Source organism: Panicum hallii, chromosome 6 (genome assembly GCF_002211085.1).
Source record: "Panicum hallii strain FIL2 chromosome 6, PHallii_v3.1, whole genome shotgun sequence".
In the NCBI taxonomy this organism is placed as follows: Eukaryota; Viridiplantae; Streptophyta; class Magnoliopsida; order Poales; family Poaceae; genus Panicum; species Panicum hallii.
Window position 1 is genome coordinate 15984842 of NC_038047.1, and position 20338 is coordinate 16005179.

Sequence of the window (20338 nt, forward strand, 5' to 3'; positions counted from 1 at the left end):
ATCCATCTCATTTTCGGTCTGAGTACCCTTATCCCAATGGGTTTCCATGGGTTCTTCTTCTTCTTCTTCGATCCATCCACCTATTCCGTTGCGGTTCTCATATTCTTGCATCTGGGCTTGGAGGGCGGCTAAGGAATACTCGGCGCTTGCGGCTCTTGCCCGTTGTTCCTCCAGCTCCTGGGTTAACTTTTCAATCCCATGGATTAGCTGCTTCAGTTGTGTCGCCTGTTCGCGGTAGAGTGCATCCAAGCCAGTGAGGTAGATGGACAGGTGGGAAACCGTGTCTTCCAGGTCTTCTTCTTCTCGTCCAAGTCCCCTCATTCGGGCAATCCAAGTGCGCCCTCTTCCCTCAGCGGGTGGGAAAAATCCCATAGGAGTCCGCTGAAGGTGGTGCCTGTAGAGCACACGCAGTCGTCGCAGGGCTTTACGAGCGGCCTTTCGATACGTGTCGGGGAAGCGAAAGCCAGTGGTGGAGACGAACCAAGGGTCCACATCAGGGTAGCGGGTGCTTCTCTCCACAAAGATCATCGTGTCGCACCGAAGGGTGCCACCGGAGATGTATTCTCGGTAGGCGTACTCCGGCGTTTCCATAACCCCAACGCGTTCCAGGCTGAGCAATAGTAACTTGGGGAGGCCGGGCTCTGCGTGGCAGATTCCGTTAACCCACCCATTGCCAGCCATCTGGAACAAGGCAAAAGACCAGTGGTGAGTGTTTGTGCAGAAAGTTTCCAAATCGGGACAAATTCTAGGGCCTGAAAAGGGGTCTCGCTCCTAGGGTCACGTCCTACGGCCAGCCTACGGCTCTGATACCACCTGAAGCGTCCCCCCATCAGGGAAGACTTAAAAGTGTTGATTTATCAGTCCCAGGAGGCTGATAACACTTTTATTACATCAGATGGTACATCACCGTACAACTCTACGCGGTAATGGGCAGTGAAGCGCCACTATTGCGAGGATTACAACCAGAACCCACACAACTACACTAGCTACGAACAGAGGGTCATCAGAGTCTTGCGCCATGCGGAATCCAACGGTGGCCTCAACCACAGGCAAGACTGGGTGCAGGACGGAACCCTACTCGTTGTCTTCGGGGACGTAGTCTGGGTCTTCCACTGTAAAAGTAAGAGAGGGGTGAGTACAAACGTACTCAGCAAGTCCAATCACACCCACGGAGGGGGGTAATACAGGAATTAATGCAAAGGGCAATCCAAGGATACGGTTAGGGTTTATTTGCGGAAAACTCAGTTATATGCAAGGGTTCATTTTGAAAACACTTTCAAAAATAAGTTTTCCAATACCAAGGAGCACACGATGTTGATCCACACAGGATCCAAGTTTTAAACTGCTACCGGACTCCCCGTCCGCCGTAGCACACGGCACAACTGCCGGACAATTTCCAAACAACTCACACCAGCCCATCCGTTCCCAGAGATAAACACTAGTTATGTGACCACACCATAACTTGCCCAATACCGTGGGCACGGCTATTCGAATAGATTTTAACTCTGCAGAGGTGTGCAACTTTACCCACAGGTGGGGTACCACAGCACGAACACCTTAGTGCCGGTGCAGATCCCAACAAAGCCATTACCCACCTTAGCTAGACCTGACTAGCCACCACGGGATCCATCAAGGGGTCATTCGACCTATCTCCGAGGTTTAACCGGGGCATAAGTCACACAGAGCTTATCCCTTCTCCTTGATCACCCGTTGCTCTCAGCTCTCCTGGTGGCTATCAGACCAACTAGTGGGATTTATGCTAAGCCGTTGCCCATACAACGGTCAAGTGGTTCGCACGACAAGAAGCTAGGTGAGATGTCACATCAACTCGGTCCTTAGGGGTGACAGGATGGATATCTCCCTTCCTCGCTCAACCACACAGGTACGAGCACACCAACGGCAATTCACACAGAAATGCCATCCATCCCGTCCGACTCGTTTCTCAAATCCACACTTTACCCTTTCCCACACACACGCATTTTTCTTTATAAAATCAGATATTCAAGGTATGGCTATCACGGCAAGGGTGGCTATCCTACCATGTTTTCAACACGCAAAACAATGCAATTTTATAAAACAGGCCACTGGGTTGTGTTTATAAAAACTAGGACAGAAACATGCATCAAAGGGCGGAATTGAACTTGCCATCGTTAAATCCTTGCGGGAGGTCCTGATCGTAGCACTGTCCCTCGGGCTCGGGGTCGCAGAACTGGTCCTCGTTCGCTTGGTCACAGTCGGGACCTTCCTCGTTCACTCCGTGTCCTACGACGCAAACAAACAGGCACACAATCAAGCACGAGAACTAAAAGCTTTTATCGTCGAGCTTGAATCGGAAATAATTTAGTTACGGAGGTCGGGGCAATATCTCTGGGTGGTTTCTTAATGGCATGGCTAAAACTATACTAGAAAGGGCGTGGTAAAGTTTCGGGTCAATCAGAGGTCGTTTCGCACATAAAATGACGAGTTAAAGGTGGCTTCAGGGGTTAAACGGGGGTTCGAGGGCTTGTTCGTAAATATCCGGAAAGAGTGTGGACCTATTTGTAAATCCTAGAAATACCCTAAGCATGCTAAAAGGTGTCGAATATGTTTAGGTTTATGTTCCGAGGGGTTTGATTTGAATTAACGGGAAGAGTAGGGTTACTTTTGCAAAGGGAATAGATAAAGGGGTTTCTTTGGAGAGGAACAGAGAAGGGGAGGGGGTTTGTGTAAAACCGCCCCTTTTCTTCCTCCTCATGCCAGTAGGGAACAGAGGAGGGAAGGGGGGTACGGCGCCGGCCAATTCCGGCAAGCCGGAGTGCGGCAGCGGCCGGGGATAGAGGCAAAGGGGAGAGGGAGGTGAGGGGGATTGATTCCCGGCCTCACCTCGGGCCGGGGCGACGCGTGGAGGCCGGCCGGCGGGAGAGGGCGGCGGCGGCTCGGGTGCACAGCGGGGGCGGCGTTAGGGCGGTGGATGCGAGGGCCGGTCGTGGGGCGGCGGTCGTGGGGTGCCGGGGGGTGCTCCTCGGCCCCTTTTATAGGCGGCCGGGGCAGCGGAGGGCGGTGGCCGGTGAGGGGGAGCCGGCGAGCAGCGCGGGGCGCCGTAATGGCGTTTGTCCGCGTGCTCTCGTCGTGGCGCGGTGTGCAGCGGGGCGCGGGCGCCGAGGGCACGTGGGGGGGGAAAGCTGTGCGAGCACAGGGCGGCGCGCGCGGCAGGGGAGCAGCGGCGGGTGGCGCGGCCGACGGCGGGCGGCGCGCGCGTGCGCGCGGGCGGCGCGGGCCAGAGCGGGGGCGTGGCGACGGGCGGCGCGGCGTTGCGGGGCCGGGCGAGGCGCGGGCACGGCGCGGCGCTCGGCGTGGCGCACGGCCACGCGGGGCACGCGGGGGCGTGCGCGGCACGGCAGCGCGCGGCGGGCGGTCGTTCGGGAGCAGAGACAGGGAAAAGAGAGGGGAGAAGAAGGGAAGAGGGAAAAAGAAAGAAGGAAAGAAAAGGAAAAAGAAAAAGAAAGAGGGGAGAGAGGAAAGGAAAGAAAGAAAGAGAGAGAGGTTGGAAAAAGAAAAGAAAAGGAAGAAATGGGAGGGAGAAAAAGGAGAGAGAGGGGGAAGGGCGTGTCGGCGCCGGTCGCGGCGGCGACCGCGGCCGGTCGGCCACGCGCGCGCGGGGGTTCGCGCGCGGCACGAGGAGCGCCGGCGCAATTTGCGGCAGCGGTCGCGGCCGGTCGGCCACGCGCGCGGTATTCGCGCGAGGAGAGAAAGAAAGGGAAGGGAGTCGCGTCTGCGTTAATCACGGCGGACGGTCGCGCGTGGACGCGCGATGCGGAACGGATCAGTGCTCCGGTTAGGGTTTTGACGTCGAACCGTTTTTACGAATCACTCTAGTGCATGATTTTATTAAGTGGATTTTCAGGGCGTCACACTCTTATCCATATTAAATCTCTTAAGCATTTTCTCAATATATGCTTTTTGAGACAATCCTAGTACTCCTTTGGTCCTATCTTGGTGTATCTCAATGCCTAGAACATAAGAGACTTCACCAAGATCTTTCATATCAAAATTGGATGAAAGAAATCCCTTTGTCTCATGCAGCATACGCTTATCGCTGCTTGCTAATAGGATATCATCCACATAAAGCACTAGAATTATAAATTTACCACCCTTTATCTTAGTGTAGATACAATTATCTACATCATTCTCCTTAAATCCGAATTTCTTAATCACTTGATCGAATTTAAGGTTCCACTGTCTTGACGCTTGCTTAAGCCCATAAATAGATTTCTTAAGTCTGCATCCTAAATGTTCCTTACCCTTCACAACAAAACCTTCCGGTTGTGCCATGAAGATGGTCTCATCCAAGTCACCATTCAGGAATACAGTTTTGACATCCATCTGATGTAGCTCGAAGTCATAATGAGCTACTAGCGCCATAACGATTCTGAATGAATCTTTCTTAGACACAGGAGAGAAAGTTTCATTATAATCAACCCCTTCCTTTTGTGTAAAACCTTTGGCTACAAGCCTTGCTTTGAATCGTTCAACATTCCCTTTAGAATCACATTTAGTCTTGTAGACCCATTTACAGCCTACTGGTTTGACTTCATTTGGAATATTTACCGGATCCCAAACATCATTGGAACTCATGGACTTAAGCTCTTCTTCCATGGCCTCAACCCATTTGGCAGAGTTCTCACATGATACTGCCTCTCTAAACGAGTTAGAATCATCAGCTTTCCCAATATCATACATGTCTTCACTTAAGTATGTCTCATAATCAGGGAAAACTATCTGTTTCCTAGCCCGCTGTGATCTTCTTAATGGTTCAACAGGCTGAGGTGCTGGTTGAGGTGCAGTCTGAGGCACCTCGACCGGATTCTCATCTTCAGCATTAGGCGTCATTTGCTCAGCTTGTTGTTCGCTCGCAGGCTCAGGAGCTATTTCAACATGCGGAGCAGCGCTAGTACTCTAAACAGGAGATGTAATCTGAACAGATGGTGTACTCTGAACGGAAGGAACAAACAGCGGCACTAACTGAGATGTTACTGTTTCTTGAATTACCGGGATGGGAAGCTCAGCCCGCATTTCTTTAAGATTAATTTCCCTCCTCGGAAAGCTCCCACTGATTCCTGCATCCTCTAGGAATACAGGCTGCCTGGTCTCAACGAACTTAGTGAAACTATCAGGACAGTAGAATCGGTATCCCTTAGACTTATCAGGGTATCCGATGAAATAGCAGCTCACCGTCTTATCATCTAATTTCTTTTGCTGTGGATTAAATAACTTAGCTTCGGTTGGACAGCCCCACACACGCAAATAACTAAGCGATGGTTTCTTCCCAAACCACAACTCATAAGGTGTTTTTGGCACAGATTTGGAAGGAACACGATTTAGTATATGCGCAGCTGTTTTTAATGCTTCCATCCACAGCTCCACAGACAAAGTAGAATAACTAAGCATGCTACGTACCATGTCCATTAGTATACGATTACGACGCTCAGCAACTCTGTTTTGCTGTGGTTCATCCGGCATACTGTACTGGGCCTTTATACCATTCTCTTCAAGATACTTAGCGAATGGTCCGGGTACTTGGCCGAATGGAGCATGTCTCCCATAATATTCACCACCTCGATCCGATCTCACTAATTTAATAGTGACATTATGCTGATTTTCCACTTCAGTCTTGAATATTTTGAATTTATATAATGACTCGGATCGATCATGAATGGGGTAAATATAACCATAACGAGAGAAGTCATCTGTGAAAGTAATGAACGAGTCAAAACCATCAACAGACTTTACTGGGAACGGGCCACAAATATCAGTATAAATTATTTCTAATAGGCTCGAACTCCGAGTAGCTCCTTTCTTAATTGTGTTAGCGAATTTGTAACATTCAGGTAACTAGAGATGTAGACACTAGGTAGTCGTGAGATATATGCATGTTATGATGTATGTGAGTAGTACAGATAACCACGGGTATAATTGTAATTTTGAAACATGCAGGTCCTTGAATGTACTTTGGTAAAAATAATACTAAGTGTCAAGTTTAAATGACCATAGAGAATAAAGTGTAAAAGATGGGTTAAATCTAAGAAAAATAGACCTTTGTGTGAAACTAGGGACCTATGTGTAATTAAAACAATAATCTAAGGGCTTACATGTGAAATGATTGAAATGTGAAAGTGAAATTTAGGGTTATTTAAGGACTAATATGTAAAAATATAGGTAATCATGACCTTCTATGAAAAATTACAAACCTACCCAAAATTTGATCAAATTTAAGTAGGTAAAGACAAAGGTAATTTAAAATTTCATCTTTGTTTGAAAAGTTAACATAAAAAGCTATGAACTTTGAATTTTTGAACTTAAGCCCTAAAGCAATGTTGTAGAGTTTGAAAAACTCTACAACTTTCATTTTGGGCACTTTTTCATTTGACCTTTGTAGCAGTGAGAAATCTTAGTTTACCGAGAGGTCCTTGAACTTTCTAAAAATTTCAAATAAGTCCCCCGGACCTCTCCCCTCTCTTCTTCTTCCTCGCGCACGTGGGCCCCTGCTCTGCTCGCCTGCCGCCGGCAGTGCTTCGCCCCTGCCGCCGCTCTACCGCCGCCGCAGCGCCACCTCCTGCTGGATCCACTCCCACGCGTCGTCTCCTCCCTGCCGTGACCTCTTTCCTCTCCCCTGTTGGCCTCCCGCGCGCGCGCCACGACTACCCCGAGCGTCCGCCGGCCGCCACCTCCTCGTCGCCGTGGAGAGCTCACCGCAGAGCCTTAACTCCCTATCTCTCGCGCGCAACAGCATCACATTTACCCCTACATTCTGTTCCTCCAGTTCCAGTACCAATTTTCGAGCACCCAACCCACATTCCACCGCCGCCGTCTTCTCTTGCTCCGGCCACGCACGGCATTCCCGTGGGCAGCCGTCACCAGGCATCCTCCGCCCCAATCAATCCTCGTGCAAGCTTCCCCGTTGCTCGCTCGTGTTCGACGACCCCCTGTTGCCTCCCAATTGTAACCAGAGCTTCGTCTCCGACAAGCGCCACCGTCGCCACCTTCGGCCTCACCGTGGGCAGCACGATCCGAGCCTTTCCGCGCCACCACAACTCCCTAGCCAGCACCACATCATCACCCCGGAGCTCTACAACCACTTCATGAAATCTCTAGTGCCCTCCATCTTCCTCCCGACGATCGCCGGTATTCATCCTCGCCACCGCCGCCACTGTCCTCGTCAATTACCCCTCATCCAACGCGTATAATCCCAATTGGTTGCACCTACACCTTCCCCATGACTTACTGAAGCTCGTGCGCAGGTTCCCTGTTGACGTTGACCACCGGAGCACTGCCGTCGACGGTGACCTCTTCGCCGCCGCCTCGGGCTCTCGTCGAGATTCCCTTTTCCGACCGCCACGACCCTCGACACGTGGTGCGTTCAAACCCCCGTAAGCCCCTGAGTCCTCTCCTCCCCTTGGACCTCGCCGCCGGTGAACACCCTCGCCGGAACACGGCCGTCCTCTCCTTGCTCGGCTCCTGTCTCCAGTCCAGGGATCTCGGGTTAAAAGAAAGAGAAACCCAGGGGGCTATCTGCACAGCCCTAGACTCAGATGAATAGTACCAGAAGGACCCCCTTGTGATATTTATGCTGCCAACTTTTGAAATTCCATATCAATTCAGAGAAAAATCATAAAAATGCAAACTAAAATTTGTTAGAATCTTCTTGTTAAGATCTACAACTTTACTTAAAGGATGGAATTTAGTTTCTGAGTGTTTGGTGCTTTAATTTAAATACTAAGTTGAATAGTTGTAGGCTAAGAAAATGCATAATAAATAGCAGAAAAATAATAAAAATATGAAACCAATTGCATTAATCCTGTGTTAATATGTAGTACTTAGGAAAAATAAATGACCTACTGTTTGTGGAATATTTTCATAATGTATGAATTTAAATATGAATAATACCTATTTAACCTTATGTATTTAATATTTGTGGATTAAATATTCAAAAATACTGAAAATAATTTGAGGTATTATTCTTAAGTAGTGTAACCTGTCCTTTAATTCTCAACCTAAGACAAGATGACAAACAACTAAAACAAATGGAACATGTTATAATAGGTACATAATTTAACATTAACATGAGATTCATACAAATAATTAGTGTAATCAATAAATAAAGCTATTTAAATATAGTTTTTGAGACCCACCCCAACCTGTTATCTTATGCCACTAGTTAGATATTTAGAGTAGTTGATTCTGCTGTTTATTGTATCTAAGTAAAATTGTTAATACTCAATCAATGACTGCCCAGTGCACGAATAAATTACATAGATAATAAATAAATTTTATTTCCTTTGGATTGCAACTTTATTGGGAATTAAAATAAAAGTATATGCATTCCATAACTTATAACTGTGCATCTCATGTAGACTCGACTACTCTCGCCGACGGTGACTACGAGCTCATCCCGGAACAAGGAGTGGAATCAGCTGAGGACCCAGGAAACGCTGTTGAAGGTTTAACTGAAGCTCCGAACCAAAGTTCGGATAAATTTGACCCTACTACTCCCAATCCTATGCAAGAAGGCAAGCCCCGGACATAACCCACTATTTTATTACACTGCCATTTATATCTATTTATATTTATCTCTGCATTACGTTCTTAGGAATTGCTTGAGAACCCTAGTTGCATAATTTCAGGAACCGATGTACTGAACACTAGAACTGGAGTCCGATTAGCTGCTATGCTAATAGGATCGGTAGAAGTCAAGTGATTCCCTGTCACTCGGGCGATACAGGAGTTGTGATGTTTACATTCCTGTTATCACTATAAGGATGACGGACGGGAGTTTTGTGAGGTATCATGGTTAAGGTGATATCCCGTCTGTGTTGTGGAACATGATAAGGTTGCAGTGTGTGGTAGCGGTGGTTAAGCGCTTGAAAGTACTAGCCACATGCCGTGAAATATGGTAAGCGGTAAGCCTAGTAGCCAATCGGCCCGAGGAGTGGACATACCCCCACCACATGTATTTGGTTCTTTTGGTTACTTGGTTCGACGTGTAGGAATACGTGTTGCAAGGGCAACCTGGAGTACGGGTTTTGTAGTCGCACTACAGACGTACGTCCTGCACTTTGGAAGTGCGTATGGTCCTGCAGTCGCTTGTGGTGGCTCTGATCCACGAGTCGGAATGAAAGGCAAACGGTTGCTTCGGTACGACCCTTTGGTGTTCCAAGCGTGTGTGTTAGGTTTACCCTTGCAAGGTTTGAAATTCGATTCAGGAATCGTCCGTTTCTCGCGGAGATTGAGACTGCTTAATCCCTTTGCCACATAGAGTAACAAGAGCAACTTTATGATTATCAAGGATGATGTTTGATTAAAGATTCTACCATGTTTGAGTAGTTATAGGTGCTTACCTAGAATGGTTAATCAACTAGAACCTGAAAGCTAAAAGTTAAAAAATAAGAATCTACTCTTTGTTGCTTTTCAGCTGAAAACTCTACCCAAAACCTGAAAAGCCTACATAAGTCTAGGTATATGGCTAAGTATACCATGAGCGGGTAAGTCTTGCTGAGTATTAGTATACTCAATCTTGTTTTGTGACTATCTACTTCAGGTAACCTCCCTGATGAGCCAGCTTTCATTACACCGTGGCCCTACCCCCTGCCTGATGGTTGGTCCGTGGAGTGGGATTCGTCCCCGGCCAACACAGATTCCGCCGAGTGATATCATGCTAGGGCTAGCATGATATCCGTAATAACGACGTGTACAGTGTCCATGTTTTCAAACTCCGCTGCTTTGACTTAAAACTTAAACCGTTTTGTAATAATGTCCCTTCCTTGGGAACAATTGTTGCTTTTATACACTTATGTAATATACCTGCCTGTGTTGTAAAGTGTAATGGCATTTATATCTCTGGACTCGCCTTCGTGCGAGGTACCTTGTTTGATCCTGCTTTCGGTGGTTTATCGGGATGTTACCCGACAGGCCAAGGGATTATACCGTTTGAAGCACGAGGTAGCCCTCAAGAGAGGACTCGCGTACTTGAGCCGGTGTAATTCAGGTTGGTTCTGCCATAGAATTTTCCCTTAATACATTCAACGCATTGTTGATCTAAGTTTGAGAGATCTAATGAATGGAGTATCTCTTCTCTTATGAGACGCTCAATTCTCCCCCTCGAAATGTGCCCCAAATGACAATGCCACAATTTCGAAGAAGTCTCATCATCACGCTTACGCTTATGCGATACATCATCCACATTCATTGTAGAATAAACATTATCAAGAGAGAGCAAATAAAAATCGCCTTGCAAATGACCAAGGTCTACACTTAAATTATGAAATTTAATGTTGCATACAGAGTTGCCAAACTCACAAATATGCCCCGACTTATCTAAACGCGAAACGGAAATAAGGTTTCTCTTCAAACTGGGAACATAAAGAACATCATGCAAACTAAGGTTGAAGCCGTCTGGTAACTCCAAATCGAAGCTCCCAATGCCTTCAACCTTCACTTCATTACCATCAGCCACTCTTAGGCTTCGCTCCCCCTCTCTTATAGTTCGGATCGAACTAAATACCTGCAGTGAATTGGAAATATGCACAGTGGCACCTGAGTCAATCCACCAAGTATTAGGAGAAAAATTCACTAAGAACGATTCATCAATAAAATATACATAATCAGTAATTGTACCTTTATTCTTAAGCCACTCCTTAAATCCATGGCATTCCTTCTGCTCATATTTAGGTGACTTGCAGAACTTGCACAGCCTCTCATTAGAGGTCTTCTTATGTGACACGGCCTTGCTCTTATGGCCCTTAAACTTTTTCTTATGCTGGCTGCTGCTGCCAGACTCAGCCTGATGCTTAGGAGTGTTGCTCATGCTAACACGCCCAAAGCGCTCGCTGACCATGTTGACAGCATCCTTCATCCTTTCAGCTTTCTGCCTTTCTTCTTCCTCAACACAGTAGCTAATGAGCTCAGCCATGCTCCAAGTCGCCTTCTGAGTGTTGTAGCTTATTTTGAAGGGACTGTACTGTACTGGCAGAGAAGTCATGATGAAGTGCATCAGAAAACCATCAGAGATAGCCATATCCAGTGTCTTCAGCTTATTTGCCATGTCACACATGCTCATAATGTGCTCCCTGATTCCACTTTGCCCATCATACTGTGAAGTCAGCATTTTCATGATCAGGGTGCTAGCATAAGTCTTGGAAGAACTCTTAAAGTTCTCCTCCACCTTGGCAAGGTATGCCTTGGCGCTCAGATCATTACCATTCTGGTCCTTATCAGGAATAGCACCACAGATGGCCGGAGTGATCGTGTTCTTAATGATCATGTTGGCCATCCTATCTGATCTCTCCCACTTCTCAATGGCAGTACGATCACCATTGGGATCAGTGGGCTCTGCTGGCTTGTCTCGACGTAAGGCGAGATCATACTCGCACACAGCAATGGCAACATTAACATCTTTATACCAGCTTGGATAGTTGGTGCCATTCAGGGGCTCAATGGATTTCAGGTAGCCCGTCACAGTGTTCACTGAAAATCATGAGAACAATAACTTCATTAAACTCACAATTAAGATGCGCATAAGAAGTATAAAATTAACCCTACGATGGTCTGATTAAAATCATACATAAATTTCAATTTGCATCACCGATGGGGAAAACAAACGAAATTTATCATTAAAACTCATAATTAAATCAACGATGGTCAGAATTAATTACAAGTGCTCTAAATAAACTTCCCGATGGTTCCATTTAAATAGAGTGCATCTTAATTGCTTATGGTGGATGAACATAATTTTCAGCGAATAAATGCAACTAAAATAGGATTAAAAACATTTACATAACTCATGGAAATTAATTAACATAATGCTGGTGATAATAAGTGCAACAGAAATAATTAAAACCTTTAAACATAATAGCTTAAACATAAGAAATAGTAAATAAAAGGCTTTAAACATTAACTGGGCTAAAACTCGTAAATAGCACAAAACATCCCCTCTACACGCGCAGCCCAATCTGCGCATTTGGCCCATTTGGCCCATCCCGCGAAAACCCTAATGCGGGTGAATCTGGACGGTCCATTCCAATCGGACGCTCAGAAACTCATGGCAACTCACATAAATACATCTCGGTCGGAACGAAACCCTAACATAGCCTCACTTCACTCCATCCCTTTCCCAGGCACGGCCGCCGCTTATGCACGCGGGCGGCACCGCGCAGGCAGAGAGGCGGCGCTGCATAGGCGGTGCGCAGCGGAGCGGCCGGGCAGTGCACGTTGCGCTGGCGCGCGGGGCGCAGCGGAGCTGCACAGGCGGTGCGCGCGGCGCTGGCGCGTGGTGCGCAGGCGGCGCGCAGGCGGAGCGGTGCAGGCCCAGCAGTCCGGCGCGTAGGTAGCGCGCGGGCGGAGCGGGCAGGCGGCGCGCGGGTGGCTAGGCCGCAGTGGGCGGGCGCACACGTGGCCGCCCGAGGGGTGCTGGCGCAGGCGGGTGGCGGCCCGCAGCGCGGACGCAGGCGCGCCGGTGGTGGCCCGCAGCGCTGGCGCAGGCGCGCAAGTGGCGCGCGGCGCAGGGGCCGAGCGGCGCAGAGGGCGCGGCTGGAGCGGCTGGCGGCTGGCCGAGTGGTGCTGCGCACATGTAATTTCTTCTTTAATTTTAAGGTTAGGGTTCATCACGGGATTTAGGAATTTCTTAAATCGATATAAAATTTGCATTCCCCTTTTCTCTCAAATGCTTACTGATGATCTAGTTCATAATTTTGGATCTAATTTTGCGGAAATTAAACATGAACAGAGATCTAATTTGGGAAACAAATTAAGTAGCAGTAAGGCCTAACCTTAATTGCATAGCTTGATCATCAATTTGTCTCAGTTTAACCATGAATTAGAATAAATATTAAACATTTGCATCTAATCCGAGACACTTAGCATTAACAGATCAAGATTAAACTTAAACTTGACATAAACCGAATTAGATTAGATCTAATCTCGTGATCAGAAAACTAATTAACCATGATTTAGATCTAATCAAGCATGATTAACACATAAAAGCCTTTCTGCAGGAACTAATTGCGACTAAAACATGAATCAAACTTAACTGTGCAATAGGATCTAATCTGCACGTCACTTTTGCATCTTAAACCGACGAAAAATAGAGGCGTAAACATGGCTCAAAAAATGATGACCGTGCATGACTAGGTTAAGATGGCTCATGATACCGATTGTTAGAATTGCCAAAACTTAATATTAGTGGCACGTTACCCAGAAACTTAACATAACCTAGTTCATGACAAATCAATCTAATGCGGAATAAATGGTAAGTCATTATACCAGCGTTAGCAGTAGCAGCAGCCATTTACGCCTGATCCGTAGAGGAAGTAGGCGTTCTTATCGGTGTAGGATATGCAGCAGCGAATTGGCGTCCTCCGGGCGCCAACGGGAGTGCTTGGTCTTCCAAACCCCTCCAGTGCCCTTAGCGATCAGACTAGCGGTGGCTAGAGTTTTAGATTGAGATGATTGGTCATCAAGATGCTAACCACGACCTTATATTTATAGGCACTGTGGGGCTGGGGCCAGCCTCTGGAAACAGGCCTAATGGGCCTGCTGATCACAGCCCATTAGGGTTTTATTATTAGGTTTCCTTAATCACGTTTAGATGGTTTAAACGTTTCCTTAACAGTGAAGATCACAAATATCTTAACTGAATTTATTTCCAACATAAACTAGTAAACTTTGCTTTGTTTCGTAGAAATAAAGCGGGAAAATTTTTTCTCTCTAAAGAATATTAACAAGCACAGTCTCGTTTAAATTAGGCACCTTGAAATCTTGGCTAGCTTTTCTTTCACCTAGAAAATGAAAAGGAACACTCTCATTTCCTTTGTATGAACAGAAATTATAATGACACAAAGATCAAGGCAGAGGCATCTTACAAAAATTAGGAGATCTAATACCTCAGGGAAATCCAACCAGATGATTTCACTCAAAAACTGATAGGCCAAGCAAGAGGTGGCATCAATTTCGAATTCCAAAAGATAAATAAGGAAAGCCTGACTTTTGCAGTTAAGCTCAACTAAAAAAAAACACTGCAAGCCAGTTTAATTTCAAATTGTCCATGTAGGACCTATGGTTCACCTGAAATAGAAATTAACCAATCGAAATTTTGCTGTACCTTGCACGAAGGACTTCCATTGAATCATGCTGTCGATTTATAATTGAACAAGAGAAATACACAAGGATACAAGCTGAACGCATAGCTAACGCAAGTACTGAAAAAGGTTGCCAGCCATACAAGTTATATAGCCAAGCAATTAATTGATTATGTTTAATTATATATACAGAAACGAAGACTGGTTACAGTTGCCACCTTCTTTAAACAGCGGACCTGGCCGCAACCCACATCAGCCTCTGTTCTAGCTTCCGCAACTATTAGCAGTTGCACGAACCACCCCAGCTAGAGTCCCAATCTGCGTCTAATAACTTTTCCAAGCATGAGCACAAAAAATCATGATGATCTTTACAAACAATTTGAAACACATGCATTGTTCAGTTCAGTACAACAACTATGCTTTATCAGTTCAAGCTACAGCCTGCTGCATCTTTTAGTCCATCTTTTGAGCCAAGCACATCACACATGATGCTATGTGCAAAAAGTGGATCATAACCGCAAGAAAGTATGTCAGAGTTAAGAGATAGAACATAAAACAATCTTCTTGAGTCATGGACTCAAAATGGTGGCAAAGCAACCAGCAGACAAGTATGAAGAGAAGGGAAACGGAAGTTTTGTTCACTGAAACCAAACAACAGGACTGCAAGTGGAGCGTTCACAGTAATTTGTATTCAGAGTACATCAACTGAAGCTCTGTTCAATATTGCTCATGTAGAACATTAGTCACTTAGAACAAGTTTACCTTAGTTGCATCTGACCTCCAAGCCAAAATTATGAAGTTACTTCTGCCCATCGATCAAGATGCATCAGAATTCGTTCAAAAAAGTATGCAATGACAGAACAAAATACATGACACCAGACATCTGAAATTTCCGAAGTATACAAAACTTTCCCCACCACACATGCGGCAACGACTACTGACAGATCATACAAGGACAGTCACATGGTACCCTAGCACACACGAACATATATATTAGAACTTTTTCTCGAATACACATATATTAGAACAGCACCCAGCATCAATTGGCATCCATTAGTGTTCGCACAGAGGAAGCATGCATAGACTGAACAAAGACAAATGTATGAACATAAGAAGGCATAGCTAGGAGTGAACATATCTTTGCAAAGTACTAGGTAACATAAACTAGCTTATATTTGGTGATGGAGCAGAAGCCAAAAGGTAAATGAATAAACAAGGAACGATGAACATGAATACATCAGGCCACTGGGCTATGGCTGCCACGACCATTCAAACATAAATGGAGATACTAACATCCAATTTTTTGCCTGAGAGAAAATTGTCGTGCCTCCAACAAAAGCAAACTATAAAGAATTGTCAAACAATTCCTCTTCTTGATAGACTTCCTGCAGTTCAAGTGGCACGCTTGCGATCGAAATCTGGGGAATTAAGCAACAGCGGGCATATCCTTGAGCCAAGCATCAAGTGGCTTGCCAATGGAGTAGACGATGAAGCCAATCTCCCTGAGCTTCTCGCCGTCAACAATGTTGCGCCCATCGAAGACAAAAGCTGGCTTCTGCATGTTGTCGAAGATCTTCTGGTAGTCCAAGGTCTTGAACTCATCCCACTCCGTGAGTATGCAGAGGCCATGGGCACCCTTGGTGGCCTCGTATGCGTCCCAGACCACGCTCACCTGCTTCACAGCACTGGGGCTTGTAGGCTGCAGGTGCATCGGGTGGTCCCAGTCGAACTTGTTCATGGCGAGGTCCCGCTGGATCTGATCCTCAGTAACTTGGGGGTCATAGATGCTGATCTTAGCCTTGTCACCCAGCAGGCCCTTGCACACATCAATGGCTGGGGTCTCCCTCGTGTCACCGGTGTCTTTCTTGAAGGCAAAACCAAGAACGGCGATCTTCTTGCCAGCAACAGTGTTGAACATGGAGGAAACAACACGGTTCACAAACCGGCTCTTCTGGTAGTCATTGATCTTGATGACCTGCTTCCAGTAGTTGGCCACCTCAGGGAGGCCGTTGCACTCGCAGATGTACACCAAGTTCAGGATGTCCTTCTGGAAGCAGGACCCACCAAAGCCAACACTGGCGTTCAGGAATTTGGGGCCAATCCTCGAGTCCTTCCCAACGGCGTAAGCCACCTCAGATACATTGGCACCAGTGGCCTCGCAGAGTGCAGAAATGGCATTCACGGAGGAGATCCTCTGCGCTAAGAATGCATTCGCAGCAAGCTTGGAGAGCTCGGCAGACCACAGGTTGGTGGTGAGGATCCTGTCCTCAGGAACCCAGTGGGCATACACATCCTTAAGAGCCTGAACGGCCTTCCTGCCCTCAGGGGTCTCCCGGCCACCAATGAGAACTCTGTCAGGCTTGAAGAGGTCCTCGATTGCTGTGCCTTCCGCAAGAAACTCTGGGTTTGAGAGAATCTGGTAGTTGATGCCCTTGCTATTGTGAGTCAAAATCTTTTCAATAGCCTCTGCTGTCTTTACTGGGACAGTGGACTTCTCAACAACGATCTTGTCTGACCTGGAGACATCAGCAATCATACGAGCAGCACTCTCCCAGTAGGTGAGATCGGCAGCCTTGCCTGCTCCAAGCCCACGGGTCTTGGTAGGAGTGTTAACCGAGACAAAAATGATGTCTGCCTCAGCAACATGCTTCTCAACATCAGTGCTGAAGAAGAGGTTCCTGCCCCTGCACTGCTTCACAACATCATCAAGACCAGGCTCATAGATTGGGAGCTGGTCGCTGTTCCAAGCTTCAATGCGAGGCTTGGAGATGTCAACAACAACAACCTCAATTAATGGGCACTTGAGGGCAATGACAGCCATTGTAGGGCCACCAACATAGCCAGCTCCAATGCAGCAGATCTTCACCATCTTGTCAGTTTACTGAACAACCTGTTATTGAAAAATGTGGTTTTCAGTGGATTGCAAAAAGGCACATCTAAACATATGGCACAGATTAGAGACGAGAATCAAATTTAAAGCACGAGCATCAAGATCTTGCAGGAAGCATGTTATACAAATGCAGTAGTCAAATAACATGCATAAAGACGGTTAATAAGTTGAACTGAAACAAACAGGAGATCAGGATTATCAGATACTAAGAATTCGGAAAGATCTGCAAGTTTGGTAACTACCAGTTTAAACTAAATCTAAATAAAATGACATGCATTTTAAAAAAACCAAGGTTCCAGTGATTTCTATGCAATGTTACTTGACAAAAACAAAATAGACAGCAATACAATGAGCCCAAGTCACATATGTTAGCAGCAAGCTGCAATAAACAACTGAAACTCTCATCCACAAAGGCATCAAAAGAAACAAAGATCATGAGCCAAATACTATTCAAGTGAACTCTCAGATCTGAAGATACCTTAGTAATGGAATTTGAAGAACAACTACAATTACAAAATGGATTTGCACTTGTGGCAAGATCCGATGCAAAGTCTAAACGAAAATAAAAGTACTGCATGGGATCAGGTGGGAGCCCTTACCAGATTTCAAGAAGTTTAGGAAGATCTTTGAGAAGGCACTACTAGAGAAGAGATGGAGGCAACCTCTTGTATGCAGAGAAGCTGCCTGCGAGTTGTATGCAGAGGGAGGGTCAGCTCCTTATAAACCCCTTACCACAAAGCCACAAAATTAGATCTACCCCACCCCTCTCCCTTCAAAAAAAAAATAACCGTGTCAAGTTTGGTCAGTTATCAGAATAATTGTGGAGGTGTCAGTTGGACTAACAAAGCAAAGTGCTCATGCTACACATGAGCCCACCACCAAACTTCCATTAATCATAATGGTTAACATGAGTACATGACACACCACCAAACCTCTTTCCTTTAACCCCCACATAAAAAATAATGCCAGATGCATAAACAAAAAAGGTGCTAAGCTGTAGTGCTGTAACCAAACAGCCTGATGCTCTTATTAGATCTGAAAGTTCCATCTCCATTCTCACTCAATCTATCTGTATCCTTCTTCTAACTTACACAACTAAGGTCAGACATGGGAAGCCGAGAGGGCTGAGTACATGTAGCCCATGGACAGGAACATGATCTGCAGAATAACTAGGGATAAGCAACCACAGTATTCTAATACATGGTCAACTAAGAGCAACAAAATAATTGAGACATGAACCATATAATATAACCCGGAATGGAAAATTTACAGCTATAGATTGAGGAGTAAGAAACACAAGATGTCTGTTTCAATGCTGCTGTATCAACCGAATCAAGGTAGTAGAAAACCTTCAAAGCCTAGGCAGTCAAAGTTAGGAAGCTGATGCCAACTCTTGTCCTAAATCATAATGAAACCCTCACCAACCACACATGTGCACTATTTACTGATTGATACCCAGAGTGGAATCTTCTGTACAACTGTAGAGAACATAAAAGACTAAGGGTGTGTTCGTTTCCTGGTGCCTAGAGTTTAGAGGGGTCACATCAAAGAGAATCTTGTCATTTAGAAGTATTAAATAAAGTCTAATTACAAAACTAATTGCAGAACCCCAGGGCTAATTCGCGAGACGAATCTAATGAGGTATATTAGTTCGTGATTAGCGGATGATTACTGTAGCATCACTGTGGCAAATTATGGATTAATTAGGCTCATTAAATTTGTCTCGCGAATTAGCACCCATCTGTGCAAAAAGTTTTGTAATTAGACTTTATTTAATATTTCTAAATGACAAGATTCTCTTTGATGTGATGGGTCTAAAATTTAGAGGGTAGGAAACGAACACACCCTAACTGTAAAAGGGGGAAAAAGATTCTGTAGAGGCCTTCTTTTAAACCCAAAAGGTGTAACCTCTCAAAAAAAACCCAAAAGGTGTGTAAACATGAAAACAATGAAGATCTATAATTGCGCACTGTAGCCATTTGATTACAGGTACTAATAGAATAAGAAAGACTCCATCTCTCTGTCCACCGCCAGTCATCATTTGGAGAAAAGAGCTAGTAAAAGAAACTTGCTTACACAGTCTGAACCATGGAATGCCACATGCCCATCTTTCAATTTAACAAGTCAACGAAATCCTAACTTCTTTTCTTAAATGAACACTACACCATAACATTCATGTATGCACACATCATACGAAATAAACATATATTCTTCAGGGAAAAAAATATACATAACACATATCTATTTCTTCGAGACCTAGGACGCCATAGGAAAAAGAAGAAAAAAAAGGCAAAAGACAGCAAGCCAAACATGCGCAATTAAAAACCACCACCAACATCAACAGCAATGATAGTAACTAGAACAAACTAAAACAGAGCCTTCCTCCCTACGAGGCATTTTAACAACACCAGATCTGCATCTCAAGTCATGACTCCCCCCACAAGCCCCCTCGTCGTCGCTAACAATAATTTAGGCAGAAATCCACCGACATCGGAAGAAAAGAGGACCACGCAGCACAGTAGCATCTCCCCCACCCGATTCGGTTGGAACTAACCGAAGGAAAATTGGTGACTCCCTTTGAGTGCCTGCGAAGGTACCAAGAAACACGGCAAGCCACCTACACGCACGCACAACATGGGGCACCAACTTCCTCTGGAAAATCGACCGCCATTGGTCCGTGCTCCGCAGCGCAGCAAGCAAAGCCAACCCGCCACAGAAGAAAGGGCGATTTGGGTCACATCGCCCAGAACAACTCTCGCAACAACCCAACCAAGCAAGGTAGTGCTCAGCACCAACAAAAGAAGAGTCAATCCGGGTCCAGATGGATCTCCGGCAGAACAGTAGGGCGCAGGAGGACGAGTAGGAGAGGAGACTACACAGGTGGTGGCGGAAAGTGAGTCGGAGGCGACAGGCGGGGAAGCCGATCGCCGATGCAGTGCGCGGCTTTGCGAATTGCCAGGGGGCGAGGAAGGAAATCAAGATGATAATGGCCGGAGGAGAGCAAAACTGCCAAAATATCAGTTTTCAGTTTTCACAGACATGGAACCGTCCGCGCTCCTCTAATGCAGAATTTACAGTTCAAAAGTTGGATTTTTTTCCCAAACATTGTAATGAAAATTCTTTTTATTGCTGCAGTCTGAAACATTGAACTCCACTAGGATTTATCGATTGCTACTGTAAGCCAAAGTGAAAAAAATGGCAAAAACTCTCGTTGGGTTAGACCGCAGTGGTTTTACAACAGTTCAAACAGATTATAAGTAGGAAAAGTCCGAATTATTTGCCAAACATCGGATAATCCTTTAAATTAATTTTTTATTTAATTTACTTCTAAAATTATACC

At 45.8% G+C, this 20338-nt stretch overlaps 1 protein-coding gene across 5 annotated transcripts; it reads right to left on the reverse strand.

Moving 5' to 3' along the window:
• Positions 1-15161: 15161 nt before the first annotated feature.
• Positions 15162-20003, reverse strand: LOC112896969 (UDP-glucose 6-dehydrogenase 4). 5 transcript variants are annotated; one of them, XM_025965110.1, is made up of 3 exons: positions 19875-20003; positions 17598-17682; positions 15162-17001 (listed from the first exon to the last, which is right to left on the reverse strand). In XM_025965110.1, the coding sequence occupies exon 3, from the start codon at positions 16975-16977 to the stop codon at positions 15535-15537; it is 1443 nt and encodes a 480-aa protein (XP_025820895.1). In that variant the 5' UTR covers positions 16978-17001; positions 17598-17682; positions 19875-20003; the 3' UTR covers positions 15162-15534. The 5 variants fall into 5 exon arrangements, with proteins under 5 accessions (XP_025820895.1, XP_025820898.1, XP_025820896.1 ...); XM_025965113.1 differs by having other exon boundaries at positions 15162-16998; positions 19877-19895; XM_025965111.1 differs by lacking the exon at positions 19875-20003 and adding an exon at positions 19553-19852.
• Positions 20004-20338: the final 335 nt, after the last annotated feature.

Bases quoted from the DNA above. Each gene is read 5' to 3' on its own strand.
- LOC112896969 (XM_025965110.1), bottom strand. From the start codon at position 16,977: ATGGTGAAGATCTGCTGCATTGGAGCTGGCTATGTTGGTGGCCCTACA.